At 62.0% G+C, this 27,439-nt stretch overlaps 1 protein-coding gene across 1 annotated transcript; it reads left to right on the top strand.

Annotated features, from left to right (window-relative positions):
* Positions 1-200: 200 nt before the first annotated feature.
* On the top strand, positions 201-27,439 carry GRIN1 (glutamate ionotropic receptor NMDA type subunit 1; the record flags this gene model as incomplete). The annotated part of the gene is made up of 21 exons (XM_080709459.1): positions 201-458; positions 2,165-2,299; positions 5,901-6,077; positions 8,444-8,506; positions 9,222-9,322; positions 14,276-14,397; positions 14,461-14,635; positions 15,753-15,897; positions 15,995-16,078; positions 21,358-21,499; positions 21,581-21,708; positions 21,952-22,116; positions 22,190-22,308; positions 22,435-22,547; positions 22,625-22,773; positions 22,859-23,016; positions 23,087-23,248; positions 23,436-23,545; positions 23,664-23,809; positions 24,961-25,071; positions 27,371-27,439. The coding sequence occupies 21 exons, from the start codon at positions 201-203 to the stop codon at positions 27,437-27,439; spliced, it is 2,832 nt and encodes a 943-aa protein (XP_080565585.1).

The following is a 27,439-nucleotide window of genomic DNA, read 5'->3' as shown; positions in this document are numbered from 1 at the left end:
ACGCGCACGCGCGCCCGCGCCCGCGCCTGGGCTCCGCGCGCTCCCGGCTCCGCGGGGCGGGGGAAGCGCGGCCCCGCAGTCGGCGCTTCAGCACCGCGGACAGCGCCCGCCGCGCAGGGCGGCCGGCCGGGCGGGCAGCACCGCAGGCGCCCGCGGGCATCCCGGAGCCGAGCCCGCAGCCAGGCCGCCGGCCGGAGCCCATGAGCACCATGCACCTGCTGACCCTCGCCCTGCTCTTCTCCTGCTCCTTCGCCCGCGCCGCCTGCGACCCCAAGATCGTCAACATCGGCGCCGTGCTGAGCACCCGCAAGCACGAGCAGATGTTCCGCGAGGCGGTGAACCAGGCCAACAAGCGGCACGGCTCCTGGAAGATCCAGCTCAACGCCACCTCCGTCACCCACAAGCCCAACGCCATCCAAATGGCCCTGTCGGTGTGCGAGGACCTCATCTCCAGCCAGGTGCCCGCCCCCACCCCCGTCCCCGGAATGCCAGCCCCCCCGGGAGGCCGGTCCCCGTCTTCCCCCAGGGGCTCCGCGCGCAGGCGGGGCGGGCGCGGGCGCGGGCGCAGGGGCAGGGGCGCCGCCAGGGCTCCCCGCAGGACGGGGTCTGGGGCCATCTTTGTTTCTGCCCCTGCGTTCTCCCCTACTCCCTCCCTCCCCTTCCCCCCTTCCCAGGCCTGAGATGGAAGTGGCCCAGGTGTGGGTGCCTCCTGGGGTGGGGTGGGATCTGCGCATGTGAGAGGCCGGGAGCCCGAGCTGTCGGCGCCCGCCGGGTGCTCGCGCGGGGGCGGACGGCCTCCCAGATCCTGCCTGCGGAGCTGTCCGCCCCTGGGCGAGCTGCCTGCCCAATTCCCCTGCAGCCTGAGAAGACTGCAGTGCAGCCCTGTGGTGCGAGGCGGGCGCACCACGCCCAGGCACACGCACGTCACACGCACACGGGTGCACCTCCGCGTTGCCAGGGAGTCGCACGGCTCACACGCACGCCCCCGCACATCTGTGGACATGCGTTTGGCATGCCCAGGCACCCATAAGTACGTGTGCTTCTACATGGGCAAGCAGAGACGTGGGCATATGATACATACATGTGTGCTCACATGCATATCCACAGATGCTCCTGAATGCCTGCAGGGCTGCACACGTATGCACACGCACATGCAGGCTCATGCAAACACCGACCTGCCTCTATTCGCCAGACACCTCCAGGGGAGGGAGGACTGGTCCAAAGGCCCCCAATGCAGAGGCTCTGCGGAGTTCTGCTCAGATCTCCCCCTCACCTCGGAAGCCACCCCCAGCGCAGGTCCCCATGGGTTGGGACTGGGGAGGCAGACCCGTGGCCGGTGGCTTCCGTCACCTGGTCTGCGAGGGACCGTGCTGTGGAGGTGCAGCCTTGGGGCCTGCGGGTGGGCGCGGCTCCTCAGAGCCGCTGTGGCAGGAGCAGAGGTGACAGTGGCTGTCAGTCACGGTGTGTGCCCTCCGCGCCAGGCACCGTTAGCACAGCAGCCCTCACCCGACCGCGTGGGCTGGCACGGCAGCCTGCCCTGCGCCTGGAGCCTGGTGGGACCTGTCTCCAGAGCCCACCACAGAAACAATGGACACGTGCCCCTCAGAGTGAGGGAGGCACCGGGCTGCGGCGTCCTGCCTGCACCCGGGCAGGGGCTGCGAGACGGGACGTCCACTTCACAGAGCTCAGCCAATGGCCTCAGACTGGCCCGAGGACGAGGGCAGCCTCGAAGCCAGGACTGGGCCTCATTTTGTGTTGTCTTCTGTCCAACCCCTGGGGATGCTAGAAAAGGGCCAGGACCCCCGTGACAGCCCCCGGCTGGCCTCCCCCACGGCTCCATGAGGACCCCCGGGGCTGCCTGCCTGGGCCCCGGCTCCCACCCACCTCTGACTCAGGGAAGGTTCAGTGGGTGAACCAGGTGTCAACATCAGCTCGCCAGCCTCCGCGGTGCACCCCTATTGGGGAAGGGGGGGCATGCAGACCCAGGGGAACCACAGGACAGGCCTCGGCAGCCCTGGGGCCCCAGCCAGCAGTGCACAGGCGAGGGGCAAGCTGAGCGGGTCCAAGTGTACCCCCCGCACGGCCCAGCCCTGCTGCCTCCAGGGGCTCCCCGTCACCGGGCCCAGCCAGTCCACCGAGCTGACCCTGTCTCCTGTGTCCACAGGTCTACGCTATCCTGGTTAGCCACCCACCTACTCCCAATGACCACTTTACTCCCACTCCCGTCTCCTACACGGCTGGCTTCTACCGCATCCCTGTCCTGGGGCTGACCACCCGCATGTCCATCTACTCAGACAAGGTAAGCCTGGCCACAGGCTGGCCCCAGCCCGCTTCTTTACCTGGGTCAGCCTGGGTCCCAGGAGGCTGACCCGGACACTGGGTCAGGACAGGGCAAGGCACCCAGACCCTAAAGGAGCATCTAAAGGAGCATCCAGCCCTCCACGCTCACACGTACTCACATGCACCACACGTGCCTCAGGCCCTGCGCGCCACCCACACGCAGGCCCAGTGCACCGCAGAACTCATGCGCAGCCCTGCACTCCGCGTCTGGCTCATGCACTCGCACGCACCCCTTACACATACCCACTTCCACATGCAACCTGAACCCATGTACACAGAGCACAATCATGTGCACTCTCGAAGGACCCTTGCACAATAGGCACACACACACACACACACACACACAGCTGCCCACAGGTCACACACACACACACACACACACACACACACACACATACACACGACCTGCTGCCGGGAACAGGTACCAACAACATCGCCTCTGGGGTAGGAGAGGGCATGGCAGGGGGCGTTGGGCCTGGGTGGGAGAGGGGCCGGAGGTAGCAAGAGGCTGCAGCCCCAGTCCTGTGCACCGCAGGGTGTGCTGGGAGGCGGCTGCCAGGCGGTGGCCCAGGCAGCTCACAGCGGCTCTGTGCCTGGGGAGGGGCTGGAGAGGCCTCTGCCAGTGCTGGTGCAGTGGCTGGAGGAGCAGAGGGCCGCCAGCTGGTTTTGCAGAGAACTGCAGCCCAGAGAGGCACATGTAGCCCTCAGTCGGCCACATTCTGGGAGCACCCACAGAGGAACAGTCGGCGATACCCCAAGAGGTATCGCATCGCCCCACAGGCCCGGAGTCAAAGTGAGGCCCGCCTGCCAGGGGACATCGGCTGGTCCTGCACTGAGTCAGAGTGCCGAGACCGGCTATGGGCCGGATTCTGGGGCGCCCTGTCCTCTCCCAGTTCTTCCTGCTGGAGCCTACAGTTCTGGACAAAGTTGCTTTCAGTGCTGGGCCTGGTGATGCACTCTCAGTACTTGGGAGGCTAAGACAGGAGGATCCCAGGTTCAAGGCCAGCCTCCCCAAATGAGCAGGACCCTCAGCAACTCAGCCAGACTGTTTCTTTTTTATTACAGTACTGGGGATTAAACCCAGGAACATTTTACCTCTGAGATATACCCCCAGCCCTATTTTTATTATTGATTTTAAAATAATAATAATAATTTGTGGTACTGGGGATGGAACCCAGGGGCATTCTACATCTGAGCTACACCCCCAGCCCTGTTTTTTATTCTTTATTTTGAAACAAGGTCTCACCAACTTGCGGAGGGCCTAAGTACCTGAGGCTGGCCTCGAACCTGCGATCCTCCTGTCTCAGCCTCCCAAGTACTGGGATTACAAGCGTGCGCCACCATGCTCAGCTCAGACTCCGCTTCAACATTTAAAATAATAAGTAAAAAGGGCTGAGGGTATATCTCAGAGGTAAAATTTCCCTGGATTTACTGTCCAGTGCCAAATACTAAATTAAAAAAAAATTATTATTATTTTTTTTTTTTGCGGATCTAGGGATGGAACCCAGGGGCACTTGACCTCCGAGCTACACCCCCCTGCCCTACTTTTTATTCTTTATTTTGAAACCGTATCTCACTGAGTTGCAGAGGGCCTAAGTAGCTGAGGCTGTCCGCGAACCACGATCCTCCAGGTCTCGGCCTCCCGAATGCTGGGATGACAAGCGTGCGCCACCGCGCCCGGCTTCTAAATTAAAAATTTAAAAAAATCGCCAGGCGTGGTGGCGCACGCTTGTAATCCCTGCGCTTGTGAGGCAGAGACAAGAGGATCACGCTGGTTTGAAGCCAGCCTCACTGACTTAAGAGACCTTGTTTCCAAATAAAAATATAAAAAATAGGTCTGGGAGTGTAGCCCGGAGAAGGGTTTCCAGGAACCCCAGTACCACCAAAAAAAAAAAAAAAAAGGCTGGAGGAGCTGGACATGGTGATGCATGCCTGTAACCCTAGTACTTGGAAGTCTGAGAGGAGAATTGCAGGTTTGAGGCCAGCCTCAGCAACCTAGTGGGATACTGTATCAAAAGAAGGAAAGAAAATAAGACAGGGTGTAGCTCCGAGGCAGAACTCACCTGCTTCAATTCCCAGGACAAAAAGGGGGTGCTGTGGCCGAAGCTCGGAGGTGGAGACCCCTGGGTTTTAATCCCTAGACCCCCCCAAAAAAGGAAAGAAAACAAACTGCCTTTAGGTGGAGAGAGCCCAGCCAGCCCAGATCAGGAGAAAGGAAAGGGTCTCCGTGGGCCAGAGTGGGGGTCCTGCAGGAGGGCCCAGAGGGGAACGGCCAGCAGAGGGCCGACGGCTGCCCCTGAGGCGCAGGAGGCTACGGGCTGAGGCACCGGTACCGCTGCGCCCAGGCCGCCTCACTGGGCGCGGGAAGGGACTCTCGCCGGCTCCCTCCCTGCACCACTCCTTCAGCGGTCCTGAGGACAGGGAAATGGGTCCCCGGGTCAGGTCGGGTCCCCACAGGCCTGCGGGCAGGTGGGACCGTGTCCCGGGGTCAGGTCGGGTCCCCACAGGCCTGCGGGCAGGTGGGACCGTGTCCCGGGGTCAGGTCGGGTCCCCACAGGCCTGCGGGCAGGTGGGACCGTGTCCCGGGGTCAGGTCGGGTCCCCACAGGCCTGCGGGCAGGTGGAGACGGTGTCCCGGGGTCAGGTCGGGTCCCCACAGGCCTGCGGGCAGGTGGGACCGTGTCCCGGGGTCAGGTCGGGTCCCCACAGGCCTGCGGGCAGGTGGGACCGTGTCCCGGGGTCAGGTCGGGTCCCCACAGGCCTGCGGGCAGGTGGAGACGGTGTCCCGGGGTCAGGTCGGGTCCCCACAGGCCTGCGGGCAGGTGGAGACGGTGTCCCGGGGTCAGGTCGGGTCCCCACAGGCCTGCGGGTAGGTGGAGACGGTGTCCCGGGGTCAGGTCGGGTCCCCACAGGCCTGCGGGCAGGTGGGACCGTGTCCCGGGGTCAGGTCGGGTCCCCACAGGCCTGCGGGCAGGTGGAGACGGTGTCCCGGGGTCAGGTCAGGTCCCCACAGGCCTGCGGGCAGGTGGAGACGGTGTCCCGGGGTCAGGTCGGGTCCCCACAGGCCTGCGGGCAGGTGGGACCGTGTCCCGGGGTCAGGTCGGGTCCCCACAGGCCTGCAGGCAGGTGGGACCGTGTCCCGGGGTCAGGTCGGGTCCCCACAGGCCTGCGGGCAGGTGGAGACGGTGTCCCGGGGTCAGGTCAGGTCCCCACAGGCCTGCGGGCAGGTGGGACCGTGTCCCGGGGTCAGGTCGGGTCCCCACAGGCCTGCGGGCAGGTGGAGACGGTGTCCCGGGGTCAGGTCGGGTCCCCACAGGCCTGCGGGCAGGTGGAGACGGTGTCCCGGGGTCAGGTCGGGTCCCCACAGGCCTGCGGGCAGGTGGAGACGGTGTCCCGGGGTCAGGTCGGGTCCCCACAGGCCTGCGGGCAGGTGGGACCGTGTCCCGGGGTCAGGACGCAGCCCTGTGGCGTGAGGACAGCTGGGGCAGTGTTGGGGTGGGGGTGTCCCCCGCCGTGCGGGGCAGGTGCGGCGGGGTCCGCTCAGCCCCCTTTCCCCCGCAGAGCATCCACCTGAGCTTCCTGCGCACCGTGCCGCCCTACTCCCACCAGTCGAGCGTGTGGTTCGAGATGATGCGCGTGTACAGCTGGAACCACGTCATCCTGCTGGTCAGCGACGACCACGAGGGCCGCGCGGCGCAGAAGCGGCTGGAGACGCTGCTGGAGGAGCGCGAGTCCAAGGTGAGCGGCCGCGGCGCAGGAGCAGGCGGCCGCCTGTCTGTGGCTCTGTGGACACTCTCTCTCCATCCTGCATGCTCAGCACCACGCGTCTGGCGGCGCCCGCCCGGCCTGTCCTCGGCTCATTTCACGTGCTTTTGCCATTAGTCGAAATCTCCTTCGCGTCAGTCCCTGCGGGGCGAGGGCTGGACCACCTGGAGCTCCGCAAACACCCCGCCCGCCCGGCCGGGGCTGCCCAGTGGGCGCCCGCCACGCCCTGCCCAGAGCACCTGGTGCCCTTCCTTCCTAGCAGAGGCCCGCCTCCCGGCTCGCCTGGGTCCTCGGCAAGGCCCTGTCCACTACTGACCTCTGCGCCCAGCCCGGGCCGCCCCCCACGGGACCCCTCCTCCCTCCCTCCACCACGGGCGGGCTCCACATGCCTCCAGAACCAATTAGATGCCCCTCTTCTGTGAGGCTGCCAAAGATCAGAGCCAGGATTTCCGGGGGTCCAAGCGACCTCCGCTCCCTCCTTGCCCACGCCAAGGCCAGCCTGAGGAGTTACTGGTCAGGGCCGCCCTCAGCCAGTCCCAGAGCCCGGGCACTCGGAGCCAGCCGGCGCCTCCCGCGGCAGGCAGGAGGGAGGAGCCAGGTGGGGAGGGGCCACCCGCCAGAGGGAGGGGTCAGCGGCCGGGGGAGAGGCTAGCGTCCCGGGGGAGGGGCTAGCGTCCAGGGGAGAGGCTAGCGTCCAGGGGAAGGGGTCAGTGGCCAGCAGGGGTGGGGAGCACGTTCACTCTGCGAAGTCGAGGTCCAAGGTGGCTTCGCCACACTTAGCACCCGCCCTGGGCCCCGCAGGGCAGCCAGGCCCCGGGAGGAGGCGGAGGCTCAGGTCGGCGAGAGCAGAGGCAGGACCCCAGTGTGGGGCGTGAGGGCGGGAGGCTGGCTGTGAGCGCGGAGACAGAGTCCCCTCCAGCGCCCACCTCCTCTCCTAGCACGCCCACCCTCCGCCACACTCCTGCACGCGTATCCTGCTGGTGCGCTCACAAGCCCCGTCTCTCCCCAGACATGGCCGAGGCACACCACACCTCCTGGAGACTCAGATCTCACCTGCACTCAGACACACACGCGTGCATCCTCCACGTGCCCGCTCATCCTGCACACACACACGAGTGCATTCTCCGTGTGCCCTCATCCTGCACATACAGGCACACACACACAAGCACATCCTCCACGTGCCCGCTCATCCTGCACACACACACGAGTGCATTCTCTGTGTGCCCGCTCATCTTTGCACACACACACGAGTGCATCTCCATGTGCCCGCTCATCTTTGCACACACACACACACACGAGTGCATTCTCTGTGTGCCCGCTCATCTGCACACACAGGCACATGAGTGCATCCTCCACCTCCACATGCCTGTTCATCCTTGCACACACAGGTACACACAGGCACATGAGTGCATACTCCATGTGCCCGCTCATCCTGCACACACACGGGCACACACACATAAGCACATCCTCCACGTGCCCGCTCATCTGCACACACACGCACACACACGCGTGCATCCTCCACGTGCCCGCTCATCCTGCACACACACACGAGTGCATTCTCCATGTGCCTGCTCATCCTGCACACACAGGCACACACACGTGTGCATCCTCCATGTGCCCGCTCATCTGCACACACACACACAAGTGCATTCTCTGTGTGCCCTCATCCTGGCGCACACACACACACACACGTGTGCATCCTCCACGTGCCCGCTCATCTGCACACACAGGCACATGAGTGCATCATCCACCTCCACATGCCTGTTCATCCTTGCACACACAGGTACACACAGGCACACAATCCTCCATGTGCCCGCTCATCCTGCACACACATCCTCCATGTGCCTGCTTGTCCTGGTACACACACACACACACACACACACACACACACACACGCTCTCTGCTGCCAAAGGCTCTTCTACACTAATACTCCCCTGAGGGTACCCATGGACACATGTCGCCTGTGAGCACACACGCGTGCACACACCCTGTCACTCAGGTGCAATCATGGGCCGGCAGGTGGACACACCAGTTAGTGAGAGGACAGCGAGACGGAGGGAGGACAGCGGGGCGCGGGAGGGACGTGGGGCAGGCCCGGGCCCCACGGCAGGCGCGAGGGGAGGGTGGCAGGTGGGCCCGAGGGTGGCCGCGGACAGGGCCTCCCTCCTCAGAGTGACAGTCCCGAGAGCCCGCCCGCCCGGCCTCAGTGTTTGCGAGCTCCAGGCCCGTGCCCTCTGCAGACGCCGAGGAGGTGGTGTGATTGCTCTGGCGCCGTCATTTCAACCGTTTATAATCTTCTTCTGTGTCTGCATATTTTCTCTGTGCACATTATTCATCAGAGTAAAAAAAGGAACTATGAAAACCTCGACCAACTGTCCTATGACAACAAGCGCGGACCCAAGGTATATATGCATGGACGTGCACGCCACCCACCGACTAGCCGCCGTCCGGCCTGCGCGGCCAGGACAGCCAGGTCGTGAGGCTGCAGCAGGCAGGCAGGAGAGGGCAGGTGTGGGCGTGGGTGCCCACGGCAGCGCTGTGACCCCGCCCGGTGCTCGAGGCAGGCATGGCGCAGGAGGAGCTGCTCTCTGGGAAGTGCATGCGATCTCCGGGACACCCAGGTTTCCTCGAGGAACCCTGGGAGAGAGCCTGGCCACCTGGCCGCGAGGGGTCGGCAGGTCCTGCAGAGGCCTGAGGAAGCAGGCGCGAGCTGAGGGGCTCTGTGCTTTGGACAAGCCGGCCCGTCTCCGCCCCTTGCATTCCAAAACTATTTTTCATTTCCCGTCCGCTGCACGTCTCTTTCGGAGTCTCGGCCACTTCAGTCTGCATGCTCAGTGCAAAGATGAGGACGAGAAAGAGAGAGAGAGAGCGAGAGAGAGAGAGCGAGAGAGAGCAGGCAGAGCAGGCAGCGCAGGAGAGCAAGCGGCTGAAGAAGGACCCGCGAGGCAGGCCCGCAGAGGACAGGACAGGAGCAAGGCAGGCGGTGGCGGTGCAGGCCAGGTGCAGGCCACCGCGGCCAGCCGAGCCGCCGGGGTTCCTAGCGCTGCGGCCCGACTTGCCCCTGAGGCGCTCTGTCCCCGCCCCCGCTGCCGGCTAACACTCCTGCTCACACCGCAGGCCGAGAAGGTGCTCCAGTTCGACCCTGGGACCAAGAATGTGACGGCCCTGCTGATGGAGGCGCGGGAACTGGAGGCCAGGGTCATCATCCTCTCTGCCAGGTGAGACCGGCTGCGCCGCTCCCCACATTGCGAACCCCGCCACCTGGCCGGCCCGCACCCCCCATCCGCCCAGCCTCCTGCCCCCTTCCAGTTCTGCAGGGCCCTGAGCTGGGCTGGGGGGGAGATGGAGGACCCTGCCCTCAGGACAGCGCCCCTGGGGCCTCGCTGTGAAAGCCAGGGCCTGGCCACACCCAGCCTCGGGGCAGGCCCACGGGCAATCTACTTGCACTGTCTCCTGGGAAGGGAGTCTGGGTCACAGGAGCAGGGAAGGGCCGCGCAGCCCTGGTCCACCCACCCCTCTGCCTGCCCCAACCTGCAAGCTCTGCAGGGCCCATGGAGTGAACAGAAAACTCACCCCACGCCTGTGTCCTACGGGCTGGAAAGGCCACCTGCACAGTCACAGGATAGGTGTCTGTGAGATTCGGTTGGCAAACCCTCTGGCACAGGCAGGGGCTCCCTGTCCAGAGACTGCAGGGCGGAGTCAGCCCGGCTCCAGGGCGGGTGCGACCCAGAGGGCAGTCTGGGGGCCGCACCAGGCCTCACCTGCCCCTGCGGTGGTGCGCCCCACCGCACCTCGGGGGCAAACCCACACCCTGGAGTCCCGAGTCCGTCAGAGTGAGCATTTCAGGGCGGCCTGGGGCTTCCAGGGCGAGGAGGAAAGGCGTGCCAAGGCCAGGTGGAAGTGCTGCGGAAGCCCGCTGGGGGCAAGGCTGGCCGGATAGACCCTCTGGAGCCAGCCCAGTGGAAGCCCTGCCCAGGTGCACAGCCCCACCCAGACTAAGCCCTCCCAGCCCAAGGCCCCTTCCAAAGAAAGCCCAGAAAGACTGCCTGGCCTAGGAAGGCCCTGCCCAGGGATATAGCCCCCCACCCCACGCACACAGCAAGCCCCACCCAAGGCAAGCTGAGACCAGGGAAAGCCTCTCTCAGCAAGGCCCGCCCAGGGAAAGCCCAGGCCCAGGCCCAGGAAAAACTCTGTCCAGCCCAGGAGAAGCCCCATCCAAAGTAAGCCCTAAACCAGCTGCTGGTGCACATTTGTAATCCCGGTACTTGGGAGGCTAAGACAGGAGGACGGAAGTTCAAAACCAGCCTCAGCAATTTAGCGGGACCCTCGTTCCAAATAAAAAATAAAATAGGACTAGGTGTGTAGCTCAGGTAGAATGCCCCTGTGTTCAATCCCCAGTACCAAACAAGAATAAGCCCTGCCCAACCTAGGCTAAGCACCTCCCAGTCTGGGAAAAAAGCCCAGCCCAGAGCAAGCCCCGCCCAGCCCAGGGAAGCCCCGCCCAGGGAAGCCCCGCCCAGCCCAGGGAAGCCCCGCCCAGGGAAGCTCCGCCCTGTCCAGGGAAGCCCCGCCCAGGGAAGCTCCGCCCTGTCCAGGGAAGCCCCGCCCAGGGAAGCTCCGCCCTGTCCAGGGAAGCCCCGCCCAGGGAAGCTCCGCCGAACCCTCCTATGCGCGGTTGGGTTACACTTCCCTCGCTCATCCTAGGGCTGGAGGCACATCTTGTGGATGCGGTGGGATTAAAGAATGGTTGGAGCCAGGGTGGTACACGCTTGTAGCCCTTGTTTGGGAGGTTGAGACAGAAGGGTCGCAGGTTCAAGGCCAGCCTCTGAAACTTAGTGAGACCCTGTTTCAAAGAAAAAATTAAATAGGGCTGGGGGTGTAGCTCAGAGATAGAATGCCCCTGGGTTCAATCACCAGTACCTGCACCCCCATATGCACGAGAGGGGGGGAGAATATATGAATGAAAGGTTGGGTGTTTGGGCAGATGGCAGCTATCAAGCAGGTTTGTTCATCCTGGGCAGGTCAACTCAAGGAACCCATTACCCCAAAATACACCCATTCACCCTTTAGGCACCTTTGCAATGGACAAGATTACACCAAGATAGACATCTTGATGACACATTGTAACTGGGGTAATCAAACAGATCAGTGAACCATATGTAAAACTGACCCACAGGCTGGGCATGGTGGTATACACCTGGAATCCCAGTACCAGGGAGGCTGAGATAAGAGGATTGCAGTTTTGAGGCCAATCTCAACAATTTTGTGAGACGCTCATCAACTTAGTAAGACCCTGTTTCAAAATAAATAAATAAATAAGTAATGCACCACTGAGCCAGGCGTGGTGCACACGCTTGTAATCCCAAAATTAGGGAGGCTAAGACAGGAGGATCCAGGTTTGTGGACAGCCTCAGCTACTTAGTGAGGCCCTTTGCAACTCAGTGAGACCTTGTTTCAAAATAAAGAATAAAAAAATAGGGCTGGGGTATAGCTCAGAGGTAGAATGCCCCCAAGTTCAATCCCTAGTACCACACACACAAAAAAACCACCCACCTCTGAGTACTACAATAAAAGGGGGGGGGTGGGATGTAGCTCAGAGATGGAATGCTCTTGGTTCAATTCCCAGTACCAAACAAAAACAAAACCAATCCGCAGGACCCCACCCAGCCAAGGTCCCGGCAGTGGGGCGGACACCCCACTGTCTTCCCTATGGCTCGGGTCCCTGGGCCGCCCGCTGCAATCGTAGGGACCCAGCTGGACACAGGCTGAGAGGCCCACTCGGCACTGCTAGGCCCCAGGGTAAGAACAGCTCCCCAGGAGTGGCTCTGAGAGAAAGGCCCGCCTGGGAAACGGGGCCTCCTCAGGTACACACAGGCACACACACACGAACCGTGCCACGTCACACCCATGCACATGTGCACAGGCACACACATGCACGTACCACATCACACCACTCATATGATGCACACACATCCACATATCCACATACATGCTCACAAAGTATCACACACAGGCACGGGCACACAGGCAACATGCACATACAGGTGTGCCACTGTTGACACCACACACATTTATACAAGGCACCCACAGAATTCACACCTACATACACAGCACACACATGAACATGCATGCACACATGTAATCGTGCATTTGCACGCATGCCACTACTGCGTGCGTGCCATACTCCATACATGTGCATACCCTGCACACAAACACCCAGCATCTTGGCTTCACACCACGTACCCCTCTCTGGGTGTATTCACATCTTTCTGGCTGTCAGGACTGGGCAGGACCCCTCTTCTCAGTCTGGGCTCCGTGGGACAGGAAGGTCAAAGCCCCACTGGACGGGGGGCTGGGCAGCCCGGCACTCCCAGCCCCTGGGGCACAAGGAGGCGAGCCCACGCAGCAGGAGACACAGACCTCCGTGGCCCTTGCACCTGCTCCCCCGTGTTTGGCGGTCTGGTGCAGAGTACTGATCCCCAGACCTTGGCCGGGCTCGCTAAGTGCTCGACCACTGAGCGACATCCCAATTCCCAGCTCCTTTATTTATTTTTGTGGTACTGGGAATTAAACCCAGGGCCATTCTATCTCCAGGATACCCTTCCGGCCCTTTTTTAGTTTGGTTTGGTTTTGAAACAAGGTCTCAGCTGGGCATGGTAGCACATGCTTGTGATCCCAGTACTTGGGAGGCTGAGACAGGAGGATCGCAGGTTTGAAGCCAGCCTCAGCTACGTAGGTCCTCTGCAACTTAGTGAGACCCTGCTTCATCCCCAGAACCACCAAAAAAAAAAGAAAAAAAGAAAAAGAAGAAGAGTCTCCTACTTGCTGAGACCGTCCTCAAGTCTGTGACACTTCTGTCTCAGCCTCCCAATCCCTGTGAGCAGAGGTCACCACACCCAGCTTGTATTTCTATTTTTGAAACAAGGTCTCCGTTGCTGGAGTCTCACTTAAGTTGCTGAGGCTGGCCTCAAACCTGCGAGCCTCCTGCTTTAACCTTCCAAGTCCCGATGTGACAGGCATTCGCCACAACGCCCGATTCAGCTCATGAAGGCTGTTGAGACCAGTTTGCAGAGAGAGCCCTTTAAGCCAATCTTAGTTTTTGACTGATCTTCTATCTAATTTTTCCATTTCTATTTCCCCTAACTGCCTTTATTGCTATCAGTGGTCTCCATAAGATGGTCTGATGAGGTCTGAGGGCTGGTCAGGCTTTTGTCTAAACTGTTTGACTGATCTCAATCAGCCCATCAAACGACATGTCTGAGTTTGTGCAGAAGGCAGGCTCTGTCGCTGCCGGGCACAGCTGACCTGAGGCGTGCCGCAGCCCGGCCCGCGTGCTGCCGGGCACGCTGCGGAGCTTGGCGCGCTGGGCCAGGTGTTCACGCCAGGGTGTGTGGGCACTGCCCAGAACGCAGCGCTGTGCGGCTGCTGCCCACCAACACCTCTGCCTAGAGCACCCTGGGGCCCAGGGTCTCCTGGCTCATCCTTGATTGACTGCAGGCAGCCCCTCAGAGGGCTGAGGGTCACAGAGTGAGCACTGGGTCTGCGACCTGGCTGCGCTGGGGAAGGGCCTGCCGGGAGCAGGGGAAGGCACTGCGGCCGGCCCTGGGCTCGGTGCTGCCAAGGACAGGGAGGCCCCGCCCTGGGAGGGTCTCTAGCGCCTTGTGCCCGCCAGGCCTGCAAGGTGGGGCTCGCCTGTGCTCTGCCCCGCACCCTGGGCGGCGGGGGACACAGACCCAGCAGAGCAGCCCTCCTCCACCAGCAGCAGCCTCGCAGGATGCTCAGGACCGCCTCGGGGTGCTGGTCCCCAGGGCGCACCAACCGGGAAGACTCCCCAGCCCTCCTCCCACACGTTTGAACCTGCAGGGCCCATTTCGCGGGCTTGTCCAGGAAGGCGCAGGATCACAGGCTCTCGGTGGGACAGCTCAGGGCCACCACTTGGGTGCCGAGGCTTCCCTCCAGGTGCAGGGGGGGTACGACTGTGTCCCATGGGGAGGTTAGGAGCAGTTAGATACCCATTCGCAGCACTTAGACCAGTGCCCAGCGCTCGGGCCTCCCGACCGGCCAGCCAGCAGGTGGCCTTCCCCAAGGACAGAGGGAGCGGCAGGCCTGGGTCGTCCATGGCCCGCGCGGGCGGGAGGCGGGTCCTGGCGTCAGCCCCGTCTGCCCCACAGCGAGGACGACGCCGCCACCGTGTACCGCGCGGCCGCGATGCTCAACATGACCGGCTCGGGGTACGTGTGGCTGGTGGGGGAGCGCGAGATCTCGGGGAACGCGCTGCGCTACGCGCCCGACGGTGAGTGCGGGGCCCGGGGGGCGGGCGCGGGCCGGGGCGCGCTCGAGCCTGCTCCCCCCGCAGGCGTCATCGGGCTGCAGCTCATCAACGGCAAGAACGAGTCGGCGCACATCAGCGACGCCGTGGGCGTGGTGGCGCAGGCCGTGCACGAGCTGCTGGAGAAAGAGAATATCACCGACCCGCCGCGGGGCTGCGTGGGCAACACCAACATCTGGAAGACCGGGCCGCTCTTCAAGAGGTGGGCGGCCCTGGCTGCACCTGCTAGGAGGCCGAGGAAGGCCGCAGGGCCAGCACCAGCACCCTGGACACCGGGCCAGGGCCTGGGGTGCCCAGGCTGAGCAATGCCCGGGTGTGCACCCCACGTCGGCTCAAAGAGTAAGACGCAGGTGTGCCCGCAGGGCCAGGCCGCTGTGGTGCGTAGGGTCCCCTGCCAGCTCCCCACTCGCTGCCAGTGGGGCCTGGCATCCTCCTGGGTTTATGTCTCCTTCTGTACAAAACCAGGATGGTGCCAGGCATAGTGGCGCATGCTTGTAATCCCGGCATTCGGGAGGCTGAGACAGGAGGATCACAGACAGCCTCGGTACTTAGTGAGACCCTGTTTCAAAATTAAAGAATAAAAAATAGGGTTGGGGGTATAGTTCGAAGGTAGAATGCCCCTGGGTTCCATCCCCAGTACTGCAAAAATAAATTTAAAAAATATATATTTTTTGGTGGTACTGGGGTTCCTGGAAGCCCTTCTACCTCCGGTATACACTCCCACGGGCTACACTCCCAGACCTATTTTTTAACCTTTTTATGTGGAAACAGTCTCTTAAGCCAGCGAGGCTGGCTCCGAACCAGCGCGATCCTCCTGTCTCCGCCTCCCAAGCGCGGGGATTACAAGTGTGTACCACCACGTCCGGCGTTAAAATAATTTAAAAATTAAAAAAAAAGAGCCAGGCGTGGTGGTGCACGCTTGTAATCCCAGCATTTGGGAGGCTGAGACCAGAGGATTGGGGATAGCCTCAGCTACTTAATTAAAGGATAAAAAATAGGGTTGGGGTGCAGTTCGAAGGTAGAATGCCCCTGCGTTTCATCCCCAGACCCACAAAATAAATAAATAAAAATAAATCAACCGGGATGGCCACTGTGGGGATGAAACGTCCTGGCCCTCGACACAGAGGGCCTGGCACCCAGCAGCCACTCCCCGGCCCCTAGCCGTGCCTCCATCTGCTACGGACAGACACGCGCACTGGCCCGTCGCTGGCATGAGGGCCTGCTGTCTGCTCGGGATTGCGGCAGAAGGAGGGGCCTGGGCTGCTCGAGGCCAGGGAGAAGGACCCTCCCTGATAGGCCCAAACCCTGCCCCCTCCCAGGGTGCTCATGTCTTCCAAGTACGCAGACGGAGTGACGGGCCGCGTGGAGTTCAACGAGGATGGGGACCGGAAATTCGCCAACTATAGCATCATGAATCTGCAAAACCGCAAGCTGGTGCAAGTGGGCGTCTACAACGGCACCCACGTAGGTGGGGGTCATGAGGGGGTGGGGGCTGGGGCCTTAGGGTCCTGGGGCCGAGACCCCTGCGTGGCCACCCTCCATCTCATACTCCCACCCCCAGGTCATCCCTAACGACAGGAAGATCATTTGGCCAGGAGGAGAGACGGAGAAGCCCCGAGGGTACCAGATGTCCACCAGGCTAAAGGTGGGGGGCCCCACCCTGGCTGTCCTCCCATCAGCTCAGGCCGGCGGGGGCGAGATGGCGCCTGCCGCAGGGGGCCGCCGTCCGCCTGTCTGGCGCATGGCGGGATCCCCCATCCAACAGTTGCTCTCCAGCACCCTGGCCCGACCCAGTCCCGGCTAAGTCTGGGGGAGAGCTGGCGGGGCAGGGCACAGCGGGGTGGCTCCGTGCCCGGTGCAGACCGGGGCCCGAGCATTTGCTGTCCTGCGTCCCGGCTCTCCACACCTCTGTCGATTCCTCAGGTGGACCACCTCCCCGGGGCTTCCAGGAGCCCCTCCTCCGGCTGGCCCCTTCCTGGTAGCATCCCCTCTTTGCTCTGGCTGCATTGCCCTTTGGGCTTCTCCATGGCCCCGTGTCCCCCCGGTGCTGCTCTGAGAGTCCCCACGCTGACCCATACCACACCCACACCAGTGCCACAGGCCTCAAAGATGCCCAAAGGCAGGATCCGAAGCGCCGTGCCCGCCCGCCCTTCTCCTGTGCTGACGTTGACAAGTACCTCTTAGTAAGGTCTGCCTTCTGAGCCCAGCACAAGCCTGGAGGCAGCCCCCGTGGCCAGGCCCCACCGTCACACCGGCCCTCTGCTCTCCGGGTGCCACCCATTCCAGCAGCAGTGTGGCCTCCCCCGCGGCCCAGGCACTCCACTTTGAAAGTCTGAAAGTAGCAGTGAAAACACTGAGGACCAGAGGGCCGTCTAGGCTGCGAGGTGCAGAAAGTGACTCGCCACTCTGCTTCTGCTCCACCCGAGATACTGCAGATGGAAGCCAGGGCATTCTGTCTCCAAGAACACCCTCAGCCCTTTTTCTTTTTGTGGTAGTAGGGATTAAACCCAGGGGTGTTTTTGTTTTTTGTTTGTTTGTTTGTTTTGCTGAGCTACACCCCCAACCCTATTTTATTTTTTATTATTTATTTTTTGTTTTGAAACAAGGTCTCACTAAGTTGCTAAGGCTGGCCTGGAACCTGTGATCCTCCTGTTTCAGCCTCCCAGGTACTGGGATGACAGGTGTGCACTACTGCGCCCAGCTCCTTTTTATTTTTTCACTTTTTTTTGTTTGTTTTGGTACCGGGGAGTGAACTCAAAGGTATTCTACCTCTAAACTATACTGACAGCCTTATTATATTATTTATTTATTATTTTTTGTGGTACTGCGGATGGAACCCAGGGGCATTCTACCTTCGAGCTACACCCCAAGCCCTATTTTTTATTCTTCATTTTGAAATAGAGTCTCACTGAGTTGCAAAGGGCCTCACTAAAGAGCTGAGGCTGTCCACGAACCCCAATCCTCCTGGCTCCGCCTCCCAAATGCGGGGATTACAGCGTGCGCCCCCACGCCCGGCTTATTTGTTATTTTGATATCTTAACTTGCTGAGAGCCTCACCAAGTTGCTGAAGCTGGCCTCGAACTAGGGATCCTTCTGTCTCAGCCTCCTGAGTACTCGGATTACATGCCGGGCTTGGCCTCACTAGTGTGAGTGTGCGTGTGCGTGCGTGTGTGTGTAGAATGCTGAGGGTGGTATCAAGGGACATTCTACCTTTGAGCTACAACCCCAGCCCTATTTTATTTTTCTTTGGAAACAAGGGCTCACAAAGTTTTCCTGAGAGCCTTACCAAGTTTCAAACCTACGCTCCACTGTCTCAGCCTCCCAAGTACTGGGATTACAGGTGTGAACTACCAAGCCTAGCTTTATTTGGGGGGTCGGGATAGAACATAGGGACATTCTACTTCTGAGCGACACCCCCTCGCTCTCTTTTATTCTTTTATTTTGAGACAGGGTCTCTCTAAGTTTCTGAGGGTCTTGAAGAGCTGCTGAGGCTGGCCTCCAACCTTTGATCTTCCTGTCTCAGCCTCCCAAGTACTGGCATTACACCACTAGGCCTGGCTTTTTTTTTTTTTTTTAAATATGCTCTTGCCGGGCGTGGCGGCGCACGCTTGTCATCCCCGCGCTTGGGAGGCGGAGACAGGAGGATCGCGCAGGTTCGAAGCCAGCCGTGCTGGCTTACGAGACCCTGTTTCCAAAATAAAAAAGTATAAAAATAGGTCTGGGAGTGTAGCCTGGGGGTTCTCCAGGAACCCCAGTACCACCAAAAAATAATAATAATAAAAAATAAAATAAACATGGTCTCACTAAGTTGTGGAGGACCTGGCTGTGAGGCTGAGGCTGGCCATGAACCTGCAGTCCTCCTGTCTCAGCCTCCCAAGTACTGGGATTATAATTGTTTGTGTGCTGCTGTGGATTGAGTCCAGGGCCTCATACATGTGAGGTAAACCTCTACCACTGACCTATACCCCGCTTTTTTTTTTTTTTTTTTTTTTTTTTTTTTGCGGGTCTGGGGATAGAACCCAGGGGCATTTGACCTCCGAGCTACACCCCCTGCCCTATTTTTTATTCATTATTTTGAAACCGGGTCTCACTGAGTTGCAGAGGGCCTCACTGAGTAGCTGAGGCTGTCCGCGAACCGCGATCCTCCGGTCTCAGCCTCCTGAATGCTGGGATTACAACGTGCGCCACCATGCCCTGCAGCCCTTTTTATTTTGAAACAGGGTCTCACTGAGTTGCGGAGGGCCTCACTAAGTAGCTGAGGCTGTTCGCGAACCGCGATCCTCCTGTCTCAACCTCCCAGATGCTGGGATTACAAGCGTGCGCCACCACCCCTGGCTTCTATTTTTCATTCTTTATTTTGAAACAGAGTCTCACTGAGTTGCAAAGGGCCTCACTAAGTAGATGAGGCTGGCCGCGAACCTGCAATCCTCCTGTCTCAGCCTCCCAAGTACCAGGATTCTAAATGTATGCCATCACACCTGGCTTCTTTTTTATTTTGAAACAGGGTCTAAGTTTCTGAAGGTCTTGCAAAGTTGCTGAGGCTGGCCTCCAACCTGCAATCCTCCTGTCTCGGTCTCCTAAGTAGTGGGATTACAAGCATGTGCCACTGTGCCTTTGCCTCACTAATTATTATTATTATTATTATTATTAGTAGTAGTAGTAGTAGTAGTATTAGTAGTAGTAGTAGTAGTTCTGGGGTTTGAACCCAGAGGCATTCTACCTCTGTACTACATTCCCAGCCCCTTTTTATTTTATCATTATTATTAATTTTTGTACTGAATATTGAACCGGGGGCATTCTACCTCTAAGCTGCACCCCCAGCCTTTTAATTTTGAAAGAAGGTCTTGCTAAGTAGCTGAGGCTGTCCTTGAGCTTGTGATCTTCCTGTCTCAGCCTCCCAAGTGCTTGGATTACAGGTGTGTGCCACCATGCCTGGCTTGTTTTTTTTTTTTTTTTTTTTTTTTTTTTTGGTGGTAATGGGGTTCCTGGAAGCCCTTCTACCTCCGGGCTACACTCCCAGACCTCTTTTTACATTTTTATTTGGAAACAGGGTCTCCTAAGCCAGCGCGCGCGGCTGGCTTCGAACCTGTGCGATCCTCCTGTCTCTGCCTCCCAAGCGCGGGGATTACAAGCGTGCGCCACCACGTCCGGCCTGGCTTGTTTTTTTTATTTTGAAACAGGGTCTTCCTAAATTGCTGAATCTGGCCCCTCCGTCTCAGCCTCACAAGTACCGGGATGACAGGTGTGCACAATTGCAGCAGGCCGCTCCAGTGTCTTGAGTGTGTACCGGGATGACAGGTGTGCACAATTGCAGCAGTGTCCAGTGTCTGGAGTGTGCTAACGTCAGCTGCCCATCTGCTCTTCTGCAGCTCACTCTACAGGCTCACCCCCAGGCTGTCTATGCCTCCCTCCCCAGGACCGTGGGCTCTGACGGACAGGCGGGGAGAGAGCTGAAGCTGAAGCCTGTGCCGAAGAGGTAGCTTCAAAAAGAGACCAGAGGCCGGGCGTGGTGGCGCAGGCCTGTAATCCCAGTGCTTGGGAGGCTGAGACAGGAGGATCGCAGTTTCGCATCCAGCCTTAGCAACTTAGTGAGGCCCTCTGCAACTTAATGAGACCTTGTTTCCAAATAAAAGAATAAAATAGGGCTGGGGGTGTAGGTCAGAGGTAGAATGCCTGAGGGTTCGATCCCCAGTACCCCCCACACAAAAGGAACCAGGCATGGTGGCACACGCTTGTATTCCCAGCATTTGGGAGGCTGAAACAGGAGGACTGCAGCTCGTGGACAGCCTCAACTACTTAGAGAGGCCTTTTGCAACTCAATGAGACCCGGTTTCAAAATAAAGAATAAAAAATAGGGCTGGGGCTGTAGCTCAGAGGTACAATGCCCCTGGGTTCCATCAGAGGTACAGTGCCCGTACGTTCCATCCCCAGTACCGCAAAAAAAAAAAAAAAAAAAAAAAAAAAGAACTGGGCATAATGGTGCACATCTATAATCCCAGTATTTGGGAGGCTGAGCCAGGAGGATCACAGGTTTAAGGTCAGTCTCAGAATTTAACTAGACCCATGGCAGGAACTGGGGTTCCTGGACGCCCTTCTCCCTCCGGGCTACACTCCCAGACCTATTTTTATTTGGAAACAGGGTCTCTTAAGCCAGTGAGGCTGACTTCGAACCACCGCCATCCTCCTGTCTCCGCCTCCCAAGCGCGGGGATTACAAGAGTGTGCCACGCCCGGCGACCCTTGGCAATTTAGTGAAACCCTGTTTCAAAACAAAAATGGCTGAGGAATACCAGGTATGGTGGCACACACCTATAATCCCAGTACCTGGAAGACTGAGACGGGAGGATTACAGGTTTGAGGCCAGCCTCAGCAATTTAGTGAAACCCTATTTCAAAACAAAAAATTAAAAAAGGGCTGGGGGTGTAGCCTGAAGTAGAACACCCCTGGGCCCAATTTCTAGTACATGCACACGTGTGTGCGCACACATGCCCCCCCACAAGCACCAACAAGGGAGAAGGGAAGAGACAGGAGGGGAAGACTGATGGCTTGGTACCAGCGCCTGTGCGCCTGGGCAGACAGGGCCAGGAAGGGACAGCCGAAAGAGAGACAGATGGCCCCTGTGGGTCTCCAGGAACATACCTGTCCTCTCACTTCAGGGAGGTGGGTGGGCTCTGGCTGGGATGTGGAGCTTGTCCTTCCCCAGCGGCCAGCGCAGGTGCCCAGCACACACTGGACGTCCCCACGGCTGCCCTGTGGGAGGGAGCCATGTGTAACAGTGGCCAGGCGTCGGGACGCCTGTGCTGGGTCTGTTGGAGGGCGGCAGGCCGATGGTGCTGGCGCTGGCGGGCAGGGGCGCTGCGCACGGAGAAGAGGCCAGTGCCTGGGCGCAGCAGGGTCAGTGACCCAGGCCCGGCCCCTCCCCCAGATCGTGACGATCCACCAGGAGCCCTTCGTGTACGTCAAGCCCACGCTGAGCGATGGCACGTGCAAGGAGGAGTTCACGGTCAACGGCGACCCGGTCAAGAAGGTCATCTGCACCGGGCCCAACGACACGTCGCCGGGCAGCCGTGAGTGCCGGGCGGGCGGGAGGGCCGGGGCGGCGGGGCCAGCGGGAGCCCGCGGCGACCCCTCCACCCCTCGCCCCGCAGCGCGCCACACGGTGCCCCAGTGCTGCTATGGCTTCTGCATCGACCTGCTCATCAAACTGGCGCGGACCATGAACTTCACCTACGAGGTGCACCTGGTGGCGGACGGCAAATTCGGCACGCAGGAGCGGGTACGAGGGCGGGGCCTGCGGGGCTGTGTGGGCGGGGCCGCGTGTGCCCGGGTGGGCGGGGCCGCGCGTGCCCGGGTGGGCGGGGCCGCGTGTGCCCGGGTGGGCGGGGCCGCGTGTGCCCGGGTGGGCGGGGCCCGTGGCCGTAGACCCCCTTTCCTGTGCAGTGCTGGGTTCGCTGGGCCGGTCCTGCCGCAGAGGCTGCGTCGACCCTGCCCACGGAAACACGGGCTCTGTCGCCCGCAGGTGAACAACAGCAACAAGAAGGAGTGGAACGGGATGATGGGCGAGCTGCTCAGCGGGCAGGCGGACATGATTGTGGCGCCGCTGACCATCAACAACGAGCGCGCGCAGTACATCGAATTCTCCAAGCCCTTCAAGTACCAGGGCCTGACCATCCTGGTCAAGAAGGTGGGCCGGAGCCCGACGGGGCGGGCCGGGCGGGCGGGCCGGGCCCGGCGGCGCTGACCCCTGGCCCCTGCAGGAGATCCCGCGGAGCACGCTGGACTCGTTCATGCAGCCCTTCCAGAGCACACTGTGGCTGCTGGTGGGGCTGTCGGTGCACGTGGTGGCCGTGATGCTGTACCTGCTGGACCGCTTCAGGTGAGCGCCGCGCCCTGGGGCCCGGACGCCCCCCCACCCCCGCCGGCGGGGTGGACAGGCCGGGCGGCGGGGCGGCGCCGCCTCTCCCGCCCTCTCTCCCGTCCGCCCGCCCTTTGCACCCTGCAGCCCCTTCGGCCGGTTCAAGGTGAATAGCGAAGAGGAGGAGGAGGATGCGCTGACCCTGTCCTCGGCCATGTGGTTCTCCTGGGGCGTCCTGCTCAACTCCGGCATCGGGGAAGGTGAGGCCGTGCCCGGGCCCTGCGGGCTCCTCCCTCCCTCCCTCCCTCCCGGAGCTGACGCGGGCCTTCACCCACAGGCGCCCCCCGAAGCTTCTCGGCGCGCATCCTGGGCATGGTGTGGGCCGGCTTCGCCATGATCATCGTCGCCTCCTACACCGCCAACCTGGCGGCCTTCCTGGTGCTGGACCGGCCGGAGGAGCGCATCACAGGCATCAATGACCCGCGGGTGAGGACCAGCGGTCGGCCGGGCTGGGGGCCTGGCGCGGGTGGGGCCGGGGAGCAGCCGTGAGCCCCGCCCTCCGCCCCTGCAGCTAAGGAACCCCTCGGACAAGTTCATCTACGCCACCGTGAAGCAGAGCTCGGTGGACATCTACTTCCGGCGCCAGGTGGAGCTGAGCACCATGTACCGGCACATGGAGAAACACAACTACGAGAGTGCCGCCGAGGCCATCCAGGCCGTGCGCGACAAGTGGGTGCCGGCGGCCGGCGGGCGGGAGGGCCAGGCCCCGCGCCCGGTGACCGCGCCCTGCCGCCCGCAGCAAGCTGCACGCCTTCATCTGGGACTCGGCGGTGCTGGAGTTCGAGGCGTCGCAGAAGTGCGACCTGGTGACCACGGGCGAGCTGTTTTTCCGCTCGGGCTTCGGCATCGGCATGCGCAAGGACAGCCCCTGGAAGCAGAACGTCTCCCTGTCCATCCTCAAGTGAGTCGGCCCACGCCCTGCGACCCCACACCTGCTGCGCTCCCGAGGGGCGCCCTCCCCGTGCCCGCGCCCGGGCACCGCCCACTCCACTCCCGTGCCCAATCAGAGCGCCGCCCCGGCCCCGCCCCCGGCCCCGCCCCACCCCGCCCCTCCACCACGGCTCACTAGCGGGCTGCTGGCATCCAAGGTCCCATGAGAATGGCTTCATGGAAGACCTGGACAAGACGTGGGTTCGATACCAGGAATGCGACTCGCGCAGCAACGCCCCTGCGACCCTCACTTTCGAGAACATGGCAGGTGGGCACCCCACCCCCCTCCTGCTCGGCTGCGCCGCTGCTGGGGAGCGGTCTCCAAGGGGGCGTTCTTCGTGGGCGCGGCCTCCCAGCCCGCAGCTGAGGCTCTGGGGTCGGCGCAGGCGTCTTCATGCTGGTGGCTGGCGGCATCGTGGCCGGGATCTTCCTGATTTTCATTGAGATCGCCTACAAGCGGCACAAGGATGCCAGGCGGAAGCAGATGCAGCTGGCCTTTGCCGCAGTGAACGTGTGGAGGAAGAACCTGCAGGTAGGGCAGGCCACCCTCCGAGGCCTGGCGCCCAGGGCCCTCCTCCATTCCTGAAGGCTACGGCGCTGGCTCTGGCTCCAGTGGGCAGGACTGGAGCTGGGAGCCATGGCCAGGGGCAGCACTGGCAGGGGCCACCGCAGGAGGCCGCCTGCTGCCACGCTGGCCAAGGGAGGCCACACACCCTGCTCCAAGCCTCCGCCTGGCCCCTCTGTCTCCAGAGTCACCTGCCAGCACCCATCCCATAGGAAGGCAAGCAGGCAGGGTAAGACAGGGCCCACCTGCGTGTAGCATGTGAGTCCAAGATGCACTTGGCCCTCCGTCGCCCGAGCCCCGGCACCCTTCGGGAACCCCTTTTCCCGCTGTGTCCTTCTGCTCCGTGACTCCCATCCGAATGGGGCCGGCCCACCCCTCCTGGCGCCCCAGGCTGAATCCCTGGGGATGTGTGTCGGCAGGGGCAGGCTGCATGCAGGAATGCCGCAGGCCTCTGGAGTCGGACAGGTGGGCCGCGGGCCCGCCCCGCGGTTACATTCTGGTTCTCTCATCTCTTCTCTTTCTCTGGGTTTCTTCCTGGAGCAGCGTCCCCAGGTGAGGCTGGCGGGCGGTGGGGGTGGGGCGGCTGGAGCCCCCACCTCTCATCTGCCTGCTCCTGCTCTTGGCCCCACAGGTCCCCTGGGGACCTGGACACTGCTCTTGCTGGTGGGCACAGGGACACACTGGCCTTCAGGCATCCTGGGAGCGGCCTCTGTCTACCACTCCAATTCCATCTCGACACCTGCCGCGGGCCCCTCGGCTCCTTCCTCAGTCTTGACACGTGCCCCTGGGGTCGGCAGCCTCGGCACAGAAGGCCTGGCATGGCCGAGGGGCGCCTCCTCCAGTCCTCAGAGGGCTCCCTCCTCAGGAGGCCTGTAACCAGGGCCATCCAGGAGCCGTGGACCTCCCAGGAAGAGAGCCAGCCCCAGACGAGCCAAGTCAGGCCCGGGGCAGGAGAAGAGGCCGCCCTGAGAGACCGCTGTCCTCTGTCTGTCCAGCACAGGAGGCAGGCAGGAGCGAGGGCCACGCGGCCGGCCAGGCCGGGCAGCGCCCTGAGAGGCAGGCGAGGCAGGTGTGGCCGCCTCCCTAGTCGTCTAATCACTTATACATATTCATTTTAGGATAGAAAGAGTGGTAGAGCAGAGCCCGACCCTAAAAAGAAAGCCACATTTAGGGCTATCACCTCCACCCTGGCCTCCAGCTTCAAGAGACGTAGGTCCTCCAAAGACACGGTAAGGGGGAGAGCACCCCAGTCCCGCGTCTCCGACTCCTCCTCGCCCCATGTCTGTCTCCCTCTCCCTCACCATCCCACCTCTGCCCACCTCTGACCCCGGCCATCTGTGCCTCTGCCCCAGCCAGCCCACCGCGTCGGCCTCTGCCCACACACCGGCCAGTCCTGGGGCGCTGCAGGCCTCTCCCAGCGCCCGCCGGCCCGGGCTTCCCCCGTGTGTCTCCACGTTAGTCTCCCCGCCCTCCCCCATGCCGTGGCCGCACACCATCCGGAAACCGTCTCATGCCATCGGTCAGTCAGGCAGCCTCACCGCCTCTGCGGGGCACCCAGCCCCAGAGCCAGAGCGGCCTGTGCCAGGTGGCCCGCCAGGAGGCCGCACCACTTCTGTGATGTCCTGCTTTTCTTGCCCCCATCCGAGGGGCCTGCTGGCCGCACTCCTGCCCCGCAGTGCCCTGGGGGGTGGCTTCGCTGTCCCGTCCCGTCCGTCTGTCTGGCCACGGGCCCCGCCCCCCAGACACCTGTGTCACCTGTCACCAGAGCCATGCGTCTCGCATCCTCCATGTGGTCTCTGTGTGGGCCGGGCTGGGGGCCGGGCCTGGGTCCATCTGGGTGGATGGCTGGGGCCTGGCGCTGGAACTGGCCCCGGCTACAGGGGACTGTTAGGTGGGGAGGGGGGTAGGAACAGAGGGTAGTTCCACCTGGGCTGAGCAGAGCAGTGCTGGCACAGCGGCAGCCCCCACAGGGTCTGAGAGCAGGTAGCGGGCGCCCTGGCCTGCGGGGCCCGGGCGACGCTGAGGTTCCCCATGGACGCTCGGGAAGTGGAGGCTGACGGGGGTCTCTGCTCTGACTGCCGGGCACTCCACGGGGCCGCGGTCAGAGCCAGAACCCCGGTGTCCCCGCTGGGCAGAGTGACACCACACTGCAAACGCACACTCAGAACAGATGCCCCCCAAGGGAGCCAGCCTTGCTGGAGGCAGCCCAGAATGCCAGCATAGACCTCAGCCCGCAGCCACCTCACGCTCCAGGAGTTAATCTGACCCCAGCCACAGGAAGGCCCCCACTGTGGGGCACCAGGACCCCATAGCGGCTTTGCCTCAGAGAGGAACCGAAATGTGCGACCACCACCCTTCCTCGATGCACAGGAAGAGGGGTAGACCTCCAGGGCACAGACAGGACTCGGCACAGAGCACCCAAGTCCCCGGGTGAAGCCATCAGGGCGTCTCAGGAGGGCTGCCCAGCTCCCAGAGGGCAGGGCTAGGCACACGGAGGAGGAGGGCACAGCGAGGGTCCGAGGGCTGGAGCAGCTGAAGCTCCGGGAGGGCTGCAGGCCCGGCAAGCAGGCAGGCCCTGTACTGGAGGGCAGGGCCAGACTCACCAGGGGCACGGGGAAGTGGGGGAGAGCAGGCCCCCGGAGGACCTCTGGTTGGGGCAGCCCGGGGATGAGGGGGAGAGCACCTCCTGGCAGACAGGACAGTGCTTTGGGGGCAAAGGGGCAGGGAGGGGGCGGAGGGAGCAGAACAGTCGTGCAAGCGGTGGGTTGCTTTCAGGGCCCCCGAGCTGATGCAGGTGCAGCTCAGAGACCTGCCTGCAGGTGCCCTTGTGGGGACGTGCCCCGTGGAATCCTGGGCACCAGGGACACCTCCTCCGGGGCCAGGTGGCCTCTGGGGCTGGCCCGCCCTGCAGTGTTGACCAAGGGCGCTGCCACTGGGGTCTGGGCGGGGGTGGGCAGCCCAGCTCCCCTATCTCTGGGGCTGGGCACCTGTCCAGAGGGAGGTGTGGGCGGGGGCTCCTGTGGGCGGGGTGGGGTCGGTCCCCGCTGCTGAGATCCTCTGCCCCTGTCCTGTGGCCGTCCGGGCCAGGGCGGCACTGGGCGCTCAGGGCTGGGATCCCTGGCGGCCGCGGGCCAGCGGGTATTGATTCTTGGTTCTTATTTATAGAGCACCGGGGGTGGACGCGGCGCTTTGCAAAACCAAAAAGACACAGTGCTGCCGCGACGCGCTATTGAAAGGGAGGAGGGCCAGCTGCAGCTGTGTTCCCGTCATAGGGAGAGCTGAGACGCCCCGCCCGCCCTCCTCTGCCCCTCCCCCGCAGACAGACAGACAGACGCCCGGGACAGCGGCCCGGCCCACGCAGAGCCCCGGAGCACGACGGGGTCGGGGAGGAGCACCCCCAGCCTCCCCCAGGCCGCGCCTGCCCGCCCGCCGGTCGGCCGGCTGGCCGGTCCACCCTGTCCCGGCCCCGCGCGTGTCCCCGGCATCAGGGCTAACGGGCCGCCTTGTCTGTGTATTTCTATTTTGCAGCAGTACCATCCCACTGATATCACGGGCCCGCTCAACCTCTCAGATCCCTCGGTCAGCACCGTGGTGTGA

This window comes from Muscardinus avellanarius (genome assembly GCF_963383645.1).
Source record: "Muscardinus avellanarius genome assembly, chromosome: 13".
Lineage (NCBI taxonomy): Eukaryota > Metazoa > Chordata > Mammalia > Rodentia > Gliridae > Muscardinus > Muscardinus avellanarius.
This window is presented reverse-complemented; position numbering and strand designations above follow the sequence as displayed.